The following is a 13,734-nucleotide window of genomic DNA, read 5'->3' as shown; positions in this document are numbered from 1 at the left end:
TCCGTTGAAAAAAACTGTTAAGTGTTAAGTATTAAATGTTGGGTTCTATTAAAGTCCATTAAAATTAGAAAAATTCTGCAATGTTTTCTTCAAAAAACATAATTTCTTCTGGACTGAACAAAGAAAGACATCAACATTTTGGATGACATGGTGGTGAGTAAATTATCTGGATTTTTCTTTTTTTTTCTGAAGTTTTTTGTTTTTGTTTGTGTAACTTTTAACATTGTTTTCCTTCTGTTAATGTTTAGTCTTTAGTGATGCTGATGAGTGTGATCAAGATATTTTCAGCTTGTTTTTAAACCGTTTGCAATGTTTAAAATGTCCATACTGCCAAAAATGTGTCCCAAACATGAAGCAAGCTTGTGTTACTTTTGCAGTATGCACCAGTCGAAAGCAAGGTGGTAAATGTGACCATGAGTCCACCGGCCATTGTACTTCCAACACAAGCCAGCAAACAGGAGCTGTGTGTTTTAGAGAAAGCAAGGTATTGATGTATTTAAAGTAGATTATGTACCTTCAAATTTATTATTGTATTCATTTAAATGGATAGTTCACTCAAAAAAATTAAAATTCTGTCATCGTTTACTCACCCTCGAGTTACAAACTTGTATGAATTTATTTTTTCTGCTGAACATAAAGGGAGATATTTTAATCAAACAGGAAGCATGAGCACCACCCTACTAAAAAAACAGCTAGTATAGACGGTTTCATCGGACGCACGTCTGGATCCGAACTTTACTTCCGGTTTCGTTTTTTTATGGTTTGACTAGTTGCTAAACTGATCTCTTGAACAAATGCCTCGTCGAAAATAACAAATGTTTTGTTTTTTTTGCTTGTTATATAAATAAACTATGTTTAAAGAACTTTGTTGTTATTTTTTCTTAGCGGAGTTTATCGAAAGTTACGTGCGGACCACGACAGCCACTTGTTTATGTTGTTACTGCTGAAACCGTCTATAGTATAGTATTTAGGTATAGTACCGAAGTTCTAGTACCGTTACAACACTAATCTATACATTAATGTTACACTAACGTTAGCTCAGTGTAGTTTTTGACACTTTAACTATGATTTGAATTAAGGTAATCTACTTGCTATTAAATTTGGTTGTTATTAGAAATATACTCTTAAAGGACTCTATTGTTATTGACACTTTATGAAAGTTTACCAGAAGTTACGTTTGTTCCAAGAAAGCAATTTGTTTACGTTGTTGTATGAAACCGTCTTTAGTAGGAAAAAATCTGATCAATGTCAATGGTGCTCAAAACGGTTTGGTTACAAACATTGCTCAAAATATCTTTCTTTGTGTTCAACAGAACAAAAAATTTACAGGTTTTTTAACAACTTGAATGAGTGTAAATGATGACAGAATGAACTATCCCTAAGATGAACTAAGATGATCGGTTTGTGAAGATAGTTATGTTAAGAATGTGTTGCTATAATGTTTATTTTCAATGTCCGTCAGACCACACAGTCCCAGACCTCGTCTCTCCCGAAACTCTGCCACCTCCGTTCCCATCACCACAGTGGGTATGTTCAACTACTTACACCTTACTACATTTCATCTTGCTGTTTTTCTACTCTTGTTTTCAAACTTGAGCCAAAAGTTATTAGCAACATAAATACTATATGTGCGAAATGATAAACATTCATCTGAACTGTATACACTGGAGTGACATTAAGCAAGCACAGCTATGTTGAAAACTGGTTGAGATAATGGTCAGTTATACACTTTAGTGTTTTTCCTGTAGCTCAATTGGTAAAGCTTTGGATTAACAGCAGTAGTATGCACCATTCAGGTACAAAAGTGTACTTTTTGAAAAGCTACCACCCCAGTGACAATTTTTGAACTTTTTTCTAATGTTGGGGGTTCGATTCTCAGGGAACACACATACTGATAAAAAATTTAGCTTAAATGCTATGTAAGATGCTTGGATAAAAGCCTTTGCCAAATCCATGAATGAAAAATTAACCAATCAGAATCAAGATTTAGATATGGTAAAAATAAGTAATGTTAACCCTTTAACTGCCACACCAAGGACAAGTCATTTGAAAATTTTACATACATACATGGCACTAGTTAACACACTGAATGGATTTTTTTTCATCACATCTATTTTTCATCACTCTATCAAATGGTTGATTTGTTACTTAAGGATTATTCCATTTTCTTAAAAGAAAAATCCAGAAAATCCACTCACCACCATGTCATCCAAAATGCCGATGTCCCTCTTTGCCCAGTCCAGAAGAAACCATGTTTCCTGAGGAAAACACTGCAGGATTCCTCCCACCTCAATGGACTTCAATAGACACCAACACTTACCACTTAACTCAACACGTAACAGCTTTTTTCAACGGAGTTTCAAAGGACCACAAACAATCCCAAACGAGGCACAAGGGTCCTATCCAGCGAAACAATTCTCATTCTTGACAAGAAAAACAACAAATATACACTTCTAAACCACAACCTCTCGTCTAGGTCCGGTGCAGCGCGACCTAACGTAAATGCGTGGTGACGGAGGTCACGTGTTACATATATAAAACGCACATTTGCGGACCATTTTAAACAATAAACTGACACAAAGACATTAATTAGTATCAGTTGACATACAACAACGTAGGAACGGTCCTCTTTCAACACATTTGAGTTTCGCGTTCGTCTTCTGTGACCTCTTGACGTCATGACGTATTGCGTGGGGTCACGCTGGCGCATCACGACCGGATCTCGATGAGAAGTTGTGCTTTAAAAGTGTATATTTGTTATTTTTCTTGTCAAAAAGGACAATCGTTTTGCTAGATAAGACCCTTATGCCTTGTTTGGGATTGTTTATAGTCCTTTGAAACTCCATTGAAAAAAATTAAAATGAGAAAAATCCTGCAATGTTTTCCTCAAAAAACATAATTTCTTCTCGACTGAACAAAGAAAGACATCAACATTTTGGATGACATGGTGGTGAGTAAATTATCTGGATTTTTCTCTTAAGAAAATGGAATATTTCTTTAAAGGAATTTCAGAAAATATGAACTATAATACAATTTTTTTAAATATAATCAAAATAAAATAGTTTTGTATATTAAATCTACTTTATTTATTGAAGTTAAAATATTAAAATATTTCAGGTTTTCATTTTAACACAGGAAATGAAACGTTTTCTTGTTTTTAACAATAAAAATAGCTAAAATTAACAAAAATAAAGATATTACATTCTTTCTGCATTTAAAACCTAAAAAAAGAAGGCAAAAGATAGTAATACAATGGTATTTTAGGTTAATTTATGATTCAAGAACCACACTGTCAAGTGTAGTAGTGCAACAGGATTTTTTTATAAATAGACATTTCTTTGTAAACCGGCAGTGTAGAGTAAGCCAACATTAGAAACAATCCTTCAAACAATATAAAACATCATTTAAGAATTATTGATTAATTAATCAGTAATTATGATTTTCATACATTAATTATATGAATTCATTATATTTATTTAAAAAATATCCAGAAGTGATAAAAAATACATACTTAAAAAATTATCTCAATATATTCAATAAGAAATAACAATAGCTGTGTTGTCATTTATAGTTGTGAATGATCAGAAATTTATATTTCTCAGCAAATAGTACATTCTGACTGCAGAAATGAATGATCTAAAAACATTATTTTAGCTTTTCTACATTTACCATAAAGTGACACATGAATCGTTTGGTTGAACATGTTTTTGAAAAATTATTAAAAACATATGAAAGTTTTTTCATGGCACCAAGTAACATAATTTTGTAAAGTTAGGGCTCTTACAGTGTAATATGTCAAATAAATATGCTTTCCTTGCAAAATTTCAACAAAAACATTTCAAATAGAGATTAGTGATTTCTTTCTCTCTGACATCCATCTAAGAAGATGTGTTTGTGACAAGTGCTGTTGATTGACACCCTGACATCTAGTGGATTTTTTTGGCATAACATAGCTCAACCAAATAGTAAAGATCGCTTAATCAGCTTGAGTTAAGTTAGGTACTCCTCTCAATAAAATATAGGGACTCAAAATGTGCTCAACCATTTGGTCGAGCAGGCAGTTTTTAAACTGGTTATATCATGTAACTTTGTGTTTACAGGAATATTTTGAGGTAATAAATGATGGAGGGAAAATTCTGCTTTCAAGTATAAATAAACAGTGTGCTCGTACTGTATATTGAAATTCTTGTATTTATTTGTGTTTCAGATGATGAGGGACATGTGATAGATCTAGTGAAGGATCAACTTCCTGAGCTGCAGTTATCTGAAGAGGAACGTCGGAAGAATCTGGAGCTTCTTGAGGAGGCCAAGAAAGTCAGTGATCGATTCCTTCAGCGCAGAGGCCGACGCTCTACCTCTAGTCTTACTGATTCTCCTACAGGTACCTTCCCAACTGTCTAAAAGCTTAAAGTTCTCTTGAGAAATACAACTTTCATGTGTCTCCATTAGAGTTTCAGCTAATATGTCTCTAATTTTACAAACTGTGCTCTGATTTGACCATTAAGTCACAGAGTTCAGTGTGAATTTAAAGGTGCAATATAATAAAAAACAGTTTTTACCTAGGCAAAGATGAATAATAAAAGTTCTGTATATGCTAAGGACATATCGTGAGCCTCAAACACGATTGTTACCTTATTTTTATGTAAACCTTGTGCATGCAAAAGACAGCTGAAAAACAGGCCAGTCTCACATCGCAGTCGATATGTACGCCCACAACATTAACTTACACTTAATTACAAAGTTGTTAAAATGCTAAAAACAAAATTGTGACTGCTGAGTTAGCGTTATATGCTAATTAATGCTATATGCTAGGGCTGAACGATTTGACCTAAAATCAAAACCTCGGTTAATTTAACATTTGACATCGGTTACGATTAATGAGCGATTCACTAGTTCGCCTGCGCATTCAGTCTATTGAATGATGGTAAAATACAATTTTGGCTTGCTTACCTTAGAGGGAGCTCGAACCCGAGACTTCGTTTGAGCCCCAAGTTCAGAAACCCCCCCTTGTAACGCTGAGCAGAGAGAGAAATAGGCAACATAAAGGAGGAGAATTGGGGAGAAGGAGGGATGCCGGATGAATCGTCAATGTAAGGCGTGGAGATTAATTCGCTTAAATAGGCTCTAGGGATGATTGACAGGACTGAATGTTTTAGGCTCCTCCCGAACCTACGTTTAGAACTTCATTTATTATTATTTTTTGCCTCAAAGTTCACTGGCAAGGTTTATATTTTAAATATGCTCAGATATTAAAAGTGGGATATATTTTTCTATTGAAAGGGCATTTGTTGTTATCTTTGTGATTTAAAAGAATTAAGTGAAGAGGAAAGTATTAGGTGTTAAGGTTATTTATTGAACATAACTGACTTCAACTGAAATCAAAGCACACATTGCTTGAAATAAAAACAGTAACATTTTAGTTTACTGTATACTGCAAGTTTCCTAAAAAAAGTAGAAAATAAATAACTTTTTTTTAGTCTAGTAATTCAGGGCTCCAGACTAACTTTTTGTTATTATGAGTACTGTACCCTTTGACTGAACATTTTAGGAGCACAAGCAGAAAATTTAGGGCACAACTTAAATCAGCCTGCAATGCAATTATTTACATTTCCCCCCAAAATAACTGCATTACTGAAAAATACTAAATAGACTTGACCATATGCAGTTGCTGCACATGTTATTATGCACAATTGATTAAACTTTCAGAAAAACTTTATGAACCAAAGAATTATACAACCCACATGACTAATTCTAGCCATAAGATACATACATATACAATAAGTAATATCCAGATAATGAGATGAGTGGCATGGTAATTGTATCCTTTACATGTTTCTTGCTTTCAATTCAGTTTTCCTTAACTGGGCACTGCTGTGTAAGACCTTTCCTCTCATCTTTAATGTTTCTGGTGTTAATGTAGACTAGAAGTTCTCCCGTTCTCTCTCTCTCTCTCATCTTTGCCATGTCTTATTAAACATGAGCGGGCGCTCCCGCGTCTTCTCACGGTTCTGACGTATGTGTTTACTTTACTTTAATTTTTTTAAAATTAAGAAGTACAGTTCATCATCAGAGAGTTGAATAAATATGCTTTCCATTGATGTATGGTTTGTTAGGATAGGAAAATATCTGGTCGAGATACAACTATTTAAAAATCTGGAATCTGATGGTGCAAAAAAATCGAAATATTGAGAAAATCCAAATGTTGTTTAAATGACGTTCTTAGCAACACACATTACTAATGATACACCCAGCATTTGATCAATTTTAACCCAGCGGTGTGTTCTGTCCAATATTTACCCATTATGGGTCAAAAATAACCCAGCCATTTTTAGAGTGTATATTTATGGTACGAGATTTAAAAAAATATCTTCATGGAACATGATCTTTACTAACATAACATAATTTTGACCCATACAATGTATTTTTGGCTATTGCTACAAATTTACATGTGTTATTTATTACTGGTTTTGTGGTCCAGGGTCATGTATTGTATGTGAAATTTTGGTGCAGAGATTTGTTTTGTGTAAAATCATGATTTTCAGCTATATAAGACACACAACATTTCAGACACAAAATATTGTATTTTCTGGAAACAGCTTGGCCTGTAACATCTTGTGACCCACAACAATGAGTACCAAACTATTAAAAATATAAATATTTGAAAAAAAATTTGTTTGGCCACCAAATGCACCTGCAATTACACAATATCTAAAAATTCTTAAACCAAGATGCTTGATGAGCAAAATGACCTAAGAAAATTAGTCTAGTTTTTAGACAAAATATATAAAATTTAAGTGAATTTGTGCTTAAAACAAACAAAAATATCTGCCAATGGGGTGAGAATTTTTTTCTTGAATTAAGCTTTTAAGAAAAATGTAAACTTATTTTTAGATTTTTTTTCTCACCCCATTGGCAGATATTTTTGCTTGTTTTAATTCATTTACATTTGATATATTTTTGGTCTAAAAACTAGACTTATTTTCTTAGGTCATTTTGCTTATCAAGAAAATGGATCTTAATTTAAGAATTTTTGGACATTTGTACTGAAAACAAGACAAAAATGCTACGTAAGAAAGTCATTTTTTGCAGTGTATATAATCACCACCACATACACTGCAAAAAATGATTTTCAAGAAAATAATTTCTTAGTATTTTTGTCTTGTTTTCAGTAAAAATATCTTAAAAGTCTTAAATTAAGATGCTTTTTCTTGATGAGCAAAATTACCCAAGAAAATAAGTCTAGTTTTTAGACCATAAATATCAAATTTAAGTGATTTTGTGCATAAAACAAGCAACAAAATCTGCCAATGGGGTAAGCAAAAAATTTTGAAAATTTTTCTTAAACACTAAATTCAAGAAAAATTCAAGAAAAATTTGCTTACCCAATTGGCAGATTTTTTTGCTTGTTTTATGCACATAATCACTTAAATTTGATATTTATGGTCTAAAAACTAGACTGATTTTCTTGGGTCGTTTTGCTCATCAAGAAAAAGCATCTTAATTTAAGGATTTTTGGATATTTTTACTGAAAACAAGACAAAAATATTAAGAAATGTTTTTTGCAGTGTACACTGCAAAAAACGACTTTCTTACTTTGTATTTTTGTCTTGTTTTCAGTAGAAATATCTAAAAATTCTTAAATCAAGATGTATTTTCTTTATAAGCAAATGACCTAAGAAAATAAATCTAGTTTTTAGACCATAAATATCAAATTAAAGTGATTATGTGCATAAAACAAGCAAAAAATCTGCCAATTGGGTGAGCACATTTTTCTTGAATTTACTTAATACAAGAAATATTCAGCAAAAATGTCTTATTCCATTGGCAGATTTTTTGCTTGTTTAAGCACAAACGCTTAAATTTGATATATTTTGTCTAAAAAGTAGACCTATTTTCTTAGGTTATTTGCTCATAAAGAAAATACATCTTGATTTAATTGATATTAATACTGAAAACAAGACAAAAATACTAAGTAAGAAAGTCATTTTTTGCAGTGTATTTTTATATGACATGTCATGGGTTATTATTTTTGTTTCAATACTGAAGATTATTTCTGACCTCTTTGCTGTTATCAAAACGAATATTTTTTTAACATGGCCACATTTCCTCAAATGCTTTCAGCCGGGGATAACATTAGCATTGGAACAGGACTTTTAAGCCAAAATTTCTCCTGTAACCTGCCACACAGCATACTGATTTAAGTACATTCACAGCTCATTGGAAGAGATAAAGTGAAATGTGTCCAAACATGGATAACGGTGTGTTTTGGTTACAGCTCTCTCGCCGAACCCAACGCCCTCGTCGTCCCCCAGACCATCGAGAAGCAGCTCTCTCTCTGCACCCGTACAGCTAGGTTTGTACTTTGGCATGCTCGCTTGTAGAGTTTGTCTTCATTTGGATCATAGCTAGATGGTTGAACTGGTTTGTTTGATCCACCAGGCGGTCCTGAGGTCAGCACTCCTCCTGCGAGTCCCTCCTTTAATCCGGTGAGTGTCATTTAAAGCAGTGTTGCTAGTAAAAATGTTTCCTAATACAAATTGCATTGTTTCTGTTTGTGTATGTGATAAGCACTTGGAGGTGCCATCGTCACATGACCGTGGGGACACAAGCAGAGGAGAGCAGGAGGTTTGTATAACAGCCCTTCAGTAAATGTTTACACATTATTAACATTCATCTCAAGTGGTCGTATCATGCATAGACAGCGCTTACTACCCCTTTAATCTATAAATGGGATCAGTAGCAATTTCATATTTGCACCATGATAAATAGTTATATTTAAAAGTGAATGTCGAGACATAAATTGGATAAACACTTCCCAAAACGTTCCTAGAGCTTCTCAAGAGTCGTGGAGTGGAAGCCCAGTGAAAAGCGAAAAGTGTCGTCTGGTGCGTTAAACCCACGACACGCCACCACCATAATGGTCAGAGATCCTGCCGTGGCTCAGAAGGAAAACCCGGACCGTCACGGATCAGCAGACAAAACGAAGAACTCCGAACATGCTGGCCAGAAAAAAGATGAGATCTCTTGCCGTGGCGCCAATCAACCTTTAGCCACAGGAGTCGCCAAACCCGTCCCTCGTCCACCCACTCAACAGGCCCCGTGCACGGCCGAAATCAAAACGATAGGAGCTTTCCCACCTCTGATGAGAGCGGTCTCCTGGGACACGGTGGGCTCCGTCAACATGAGGAATGCTGCTCCCAAAGGGGAGGAAAATCTCACTTCTGACAAATCACTGTTTAAATCCTCTGGGTACAAGGACTTCCCTGTGCCGCCCGGGAACGTTCAGAAACTCTCCAAATTGCGTGAGGTAAATCTTTGTTGTTTTTGGCTAACCATAACTGTGTCGTTTTAGTAACTTAATGATCCTTTTATGGCTTACTTGAGGGTTTCAGTCAGGTTGGCAGCGCGTTGGAATGTTAGGGAATGATGGGGCGAAGACGCCACCCAGTGTAAGCTGTCCCCCCCCCCCCCCCTTAATTATCCTTTTGACCATAGATGGCACTAAATCTCATCTCAGCATCTGTTGGACAACTATGCACTCAACATTTGTGCGATTCATTTCATCTAAATTTGCGATCTGTGAGATGTTATTTAATAATGCTATGAATAAAATTATAGAAAAGTAAAATGATAAATGTTTTAGATATTTTTTGTTACTATAATGCTCTGATTTAGGCATTTTTAGTACAGCCTATAGTAACTACATTGATAATCATTTTGAATGGATAAATCTAATTTAGTATCTCTTAAACTTTCTAAACAATTTTGTGTATACATTTATAAATAAATATGAAATGATCACTGTGTAAGGGTTTATTTTACTACAGTAGTGGGACAACCTGGCTGCTTTATTTTATTATATGTAACTTCATTTTTCCCCTCATTTATGCATTGCGTATTTAAAAATGCATATTATATATTATAGTTTATCATTAATTGCCCATCACTGATTAAAGTGTTTTATTTATTCCAGGAGCACAAACTGATACGTATCCAGACTATCTCTAGCTCAAAGCTTCCTGACCTGAATGAATCGACTGAGCAGAGCCGAGGTGTGACTTTGAATATGATCTTCATTAATTGAAATTAATGCTATTTCATCAATTTAAATAGCATCGCGTTCCAAAATAACCAAAGAGTTTTGATATTTTTCCTATTTAAAACTTGACTCTTCTGTAGTTACATCATGTACTAAGACCGATATGGCTAGGAACTATACTCTCATTCTGGATTAATAATCAAGGACTTTGCTGTCGTACCATGTGTGCAGCAGGTGCAATGATATTACGCAGCGCTTGAAAATAGTCCCCAGCTATTGAAAGTTACTAAGGGGACTACTTTCGGCGCTACATTATATCATTGCGCCTGCTGCACACATGGTCCTTGATTATTACGCCGGAATGAGAATATAGTTCATAGCAATATTGGTCTAAAAAATCGCAACTTTTAATTTTACGTTGTCCTTAGTGCACAATGTTTTAACAAGGATTAACAAGGGAAAAAATTCTCTTTGAACTCTTTGGTCATTTTTAAGCGCGATGCTAATGGTCTAACCAGATTCAATGAATTATGCTAAGCTATGCTAAAAGTGATACCGCCAGACCCGGAGATCGGCTGCAGTGTTTCCCACAGATCTGAAATTTACATGTGGTGGTAGCTCGTCAAAAGGGCAATCATTATATCCACCAACAAAAAATGGTCTACTATACATGTGACAAAGAACTAATAATGTGTGACACAACACAATACTTTGATTTAATAAACATTAATATTAATTTCACATTATAGTTCATTAATCTAACCACCCCAAACTTTCTTTGCCATAAACAAAGCTGACACTGTTTGTTAAAGCACCACGAAAACACTTTATGTTTTTGCACTGATATATGAAGCAATTTGATGACCCCTTTTATCAAACTCAATTATATACAATACTATGTACAGTATATGAATAGACAGTGCAGGTCTATAGATTATAAATGTGACTGATGTTATAATGTTAATAATTTCTATTAGTTAGGCACTTTTACTGCTTCTGCTTTCTATTTCTCTTTTGCCGATTAAAAAAGCTTAATCCACTCATTATTTCAGATTTAAAAGTCTACTTGCTGTCCCGATGACAGACTTTACATTACAGCTTTGCGTTTTTTATATCCTGAGTCAGCTAGAGCTTTGCTCATTCAGTATTAGCACTGCTTTTTGCTACAATCTCTGTGCAAACTGTTTAGATTTTAGTAAAGATATGGTCTATTAATTGTAAGATTATAAAAAAATGGGATAAAGAAAAAATGAAGCAGCGCGTGGTCGTGACAAGAGCCAGCTGTTATCGCCAAAGAAACCAGAGGCACGCTGAAACAGCACTCGAGCTTTGCGCTAGCGGCCGTTCTCCGATCGACTCGGGTTTTACACACAATATTAATCAGACTTGGGACCCGAAGTAATGAACCAGGACCGACCCGGACCCGACTGACTATTTAAAATATAAACCCGGAACTGTACGGGTCCCGCGTCCTCAGTGAAGAAAGACCTCTAATGGTAAAACTCTGCTCAAGTTCAGAAACATGAAAGGATACAATGTGACACTGAGGTTGCTTCACGTCGCACCCAATTCATTGAGAAACAGAGAGCACGTGAACAGACACTCAACGGGAGAGACACAACGTGCTTGCACGCAAAATTAAGCCAACTTGGATGCTATAAACACATATGCACATAAGCATATGCGACCATTTTGGTCGCAGTGTAGTTCCCTGGCTGCTCAGTTACCTCAGTATGTGCTGCAGTTGATCCAGTTTGCCGCGCTGGATGATGAGTTTGTGACGCGTGCATCATCTTCACGCGGTCACCCGGCCCCCACCTTTCTATCTCTCGCGCGCGCTCTCTATCGCTTGCACTCTCTCTCTCTCTCGCTCTCTCTCTCTCTCGCTCTCTCCAAAACACGGGTCATCCAGTCACGTTCAGAAAATACGGAAATTCGAAAAGTGATTTTTTTTACCTGGGCGGGTCGCAATTTACCTGGACGCACCGCCCAAGTAGAGCCTATGTATGGGAAACACTGGGCTGAATGGATTCCAAAACGGTAAAACTGGAAAAGCTGGAAAATGTTCAAACTTTTTAAAAAAAGTGGAGTGTCCCTTTAAAGGGAAAAATATATATATATATTTTATATAAATTTATATTTTATAAAAATATAAATTAAACATGATTACAAGTTTGTTGCTATATTAACCATGACCCTAATGTGCATATGATTATAGTATTTCAGTTTTCAGATAATTTTCTGTGTTTGGTTTAAATATTGCTAACATTCACAGGCATAGCAAGCATCTGTGGTTTGCTTTATGGGTAGCAAAGTGTAACTGCATGCTTGCACCACTAGGTGGCCCTATGTGTGTCACAATTAGTAACAGTGCTTGTAATGATTTCTTTAAAAAAAACTCTGGAGGGCCAGTTTCTTTAAAGTTTAGCTCCAAACTTGCTTTAGCAGCAAACGTGCCTGAAAGTTTCTAGTATGCTTAGGAAGACCTTAAAGGGATGGTAGGGGGGAGCGGGGCACAACCTAACGCTTTTTGGTTTTGGCTCAATCATTCAAAAAATATTTGAGTTTGATTAATTATATTTTTACACAAGCAACACACACACATCTCTGCTACAAATGAACATTTGAAGTTTATTTCTAGTACTTACCATTCTTAGACAATTACACCAAACAATAACAGAAGTGCATACGTTACAACTTACCCTATAGGTGGGGTTAATTGTAACAGGCAGGGGGTTAGTTGTAACACTTGCTAAAAATTAAGTAATAAAAGGAAATATTTCAATACTATTTTGTCTATATATTGAAGTGGATATTGTTTATATCTCTGTCTAATAATAGACAGGTATCCACACTGTATTCATTCATCCAGCACTTTTCTAACAATAGTTCAATTATAAATGGATACAAATGTCAACATATGTGAGAAAAAGCAGCACAATTATGACAAAACTTTTTTTTATATATGTGACCCAGTCTGTAATAATCATACTACAGTTTCAAAATCAAATTCTGAGATTATGAGCATCAAAGTCTGATTTTAGCCATTCACTTCATTATGATTTAAATCTTTGACGTGACCTTATTCAATCAATATTAAAGATTTGAACAAAAATCAATTTGACACACGATTTATGATAAGACAGGCACATTTATTTTGTTGGCAGCCAGCAATCATTCGTGTGTAGCCTATTCAAAACAACAGCAAGAATTACGCTAACGTTAGCAGTTTTCATATCGTAAGTGCTGAGGGGTTAGTTGTAGCACAGCGTTACAATGAACCCCGCTGGGTCAAAATATTTTCAAGCCCACCAAAAAAGTTGCTAAGAGCTGCAGACATATTTCAAAACGATGCTATGTTTTTGTCAACAAGACACTGATTAAAGGTGCAGTGTGTAATATTTAGAAGGGTCTCTTGACAGAAATGCAAAATAATATACAAAACTATATTATCAGGGGTGTATAAAGACCTTTTTATAATGAACCGTTATGTTATTATTACCTTAGAATGAGACATTTTTATCAACATACACAAAGGGTCCCCTTACGTGGAAGTCGCCATTTTGTGACGCCATATTTCTACAGAAGCCCTTATGGGACAGCTTTTTTACTAAGTTGTCTCAGACGATGACCTGTTTTTGCGGTGGCGGCTACCGTAGCTTCTCTATGCGTTTCAAAAGCAAGGGGTGAGCAGT

At 35.1% G+C, this 13,734-nt stretch overlaps 1 protein-coding gene across 4 annotated transcripts in view; it reads left to right on the top strand.

The window, feature by feature from the left end:
• Window positions 1–13,734, top strand: part of LOC129450624 (inositol 1,4,5-triphosphate receptor associated 1) — a 74,024-nt gene that overhangs the window by 38,774 nt on the left and 21,516 nt on the right. For all 4 annotated transcript variants that reach the window (XM_073859392.1, XM_073859391.1, XM_073859393.1 and 1 more), the window contains 8 exons: window positions 378–484; window positions 1,463–1,527; window positions 4,208–4,381; window positions 8,276–8,353; window positions 8,440–8,486; window positions 8,569–8,625; window positions 8,831–9,307; window positions 9,974–10,052. In XM_073859392.1, the coding sequence (XP_073715493.1) occupies window positions 378–484; window positions 1,463–1,527; window positions 4,208–4,381; window positions 8,276–8,353; window positions 8,440–8,486; window positions 8,569–8,625; window positions 8,831–9,307; window positions 9,974–10,052 (1,084 nt within the window). The remainder of the gene's footprint in view (window positions 1–377; window positions 485–1,462; window positions 1,528–4,207; window positions 4,382–8,275; window positions 8,354–8,439; window positions 8,487–8,568; window positions 8,626–8,830; window positions 9,308–9,973; window positions 10,053–13,734) is intronic.

The sequence above is a fragment of the Misgurnus anguillicaudatus genome, chromosome 21 (genome assembly GCF_027580225.2).
Source record: "Misgurnus anguillicaudatus chromosome 21, ASM2758022v2, whole genome shotgun sequence".
Taxonomy (NCBI): Eukaryota; Metazoa; Chordata; class Actinopteri; order Cypriniformes; family Cobitidae; genus Misgurnus; species Misgurnus anguillicaudatus.
The sequence above is the reverse complement of the archived record's forward strand: the minus strand, read 5'-3'. Positions and strand labels throughout refer to the sequence as shown.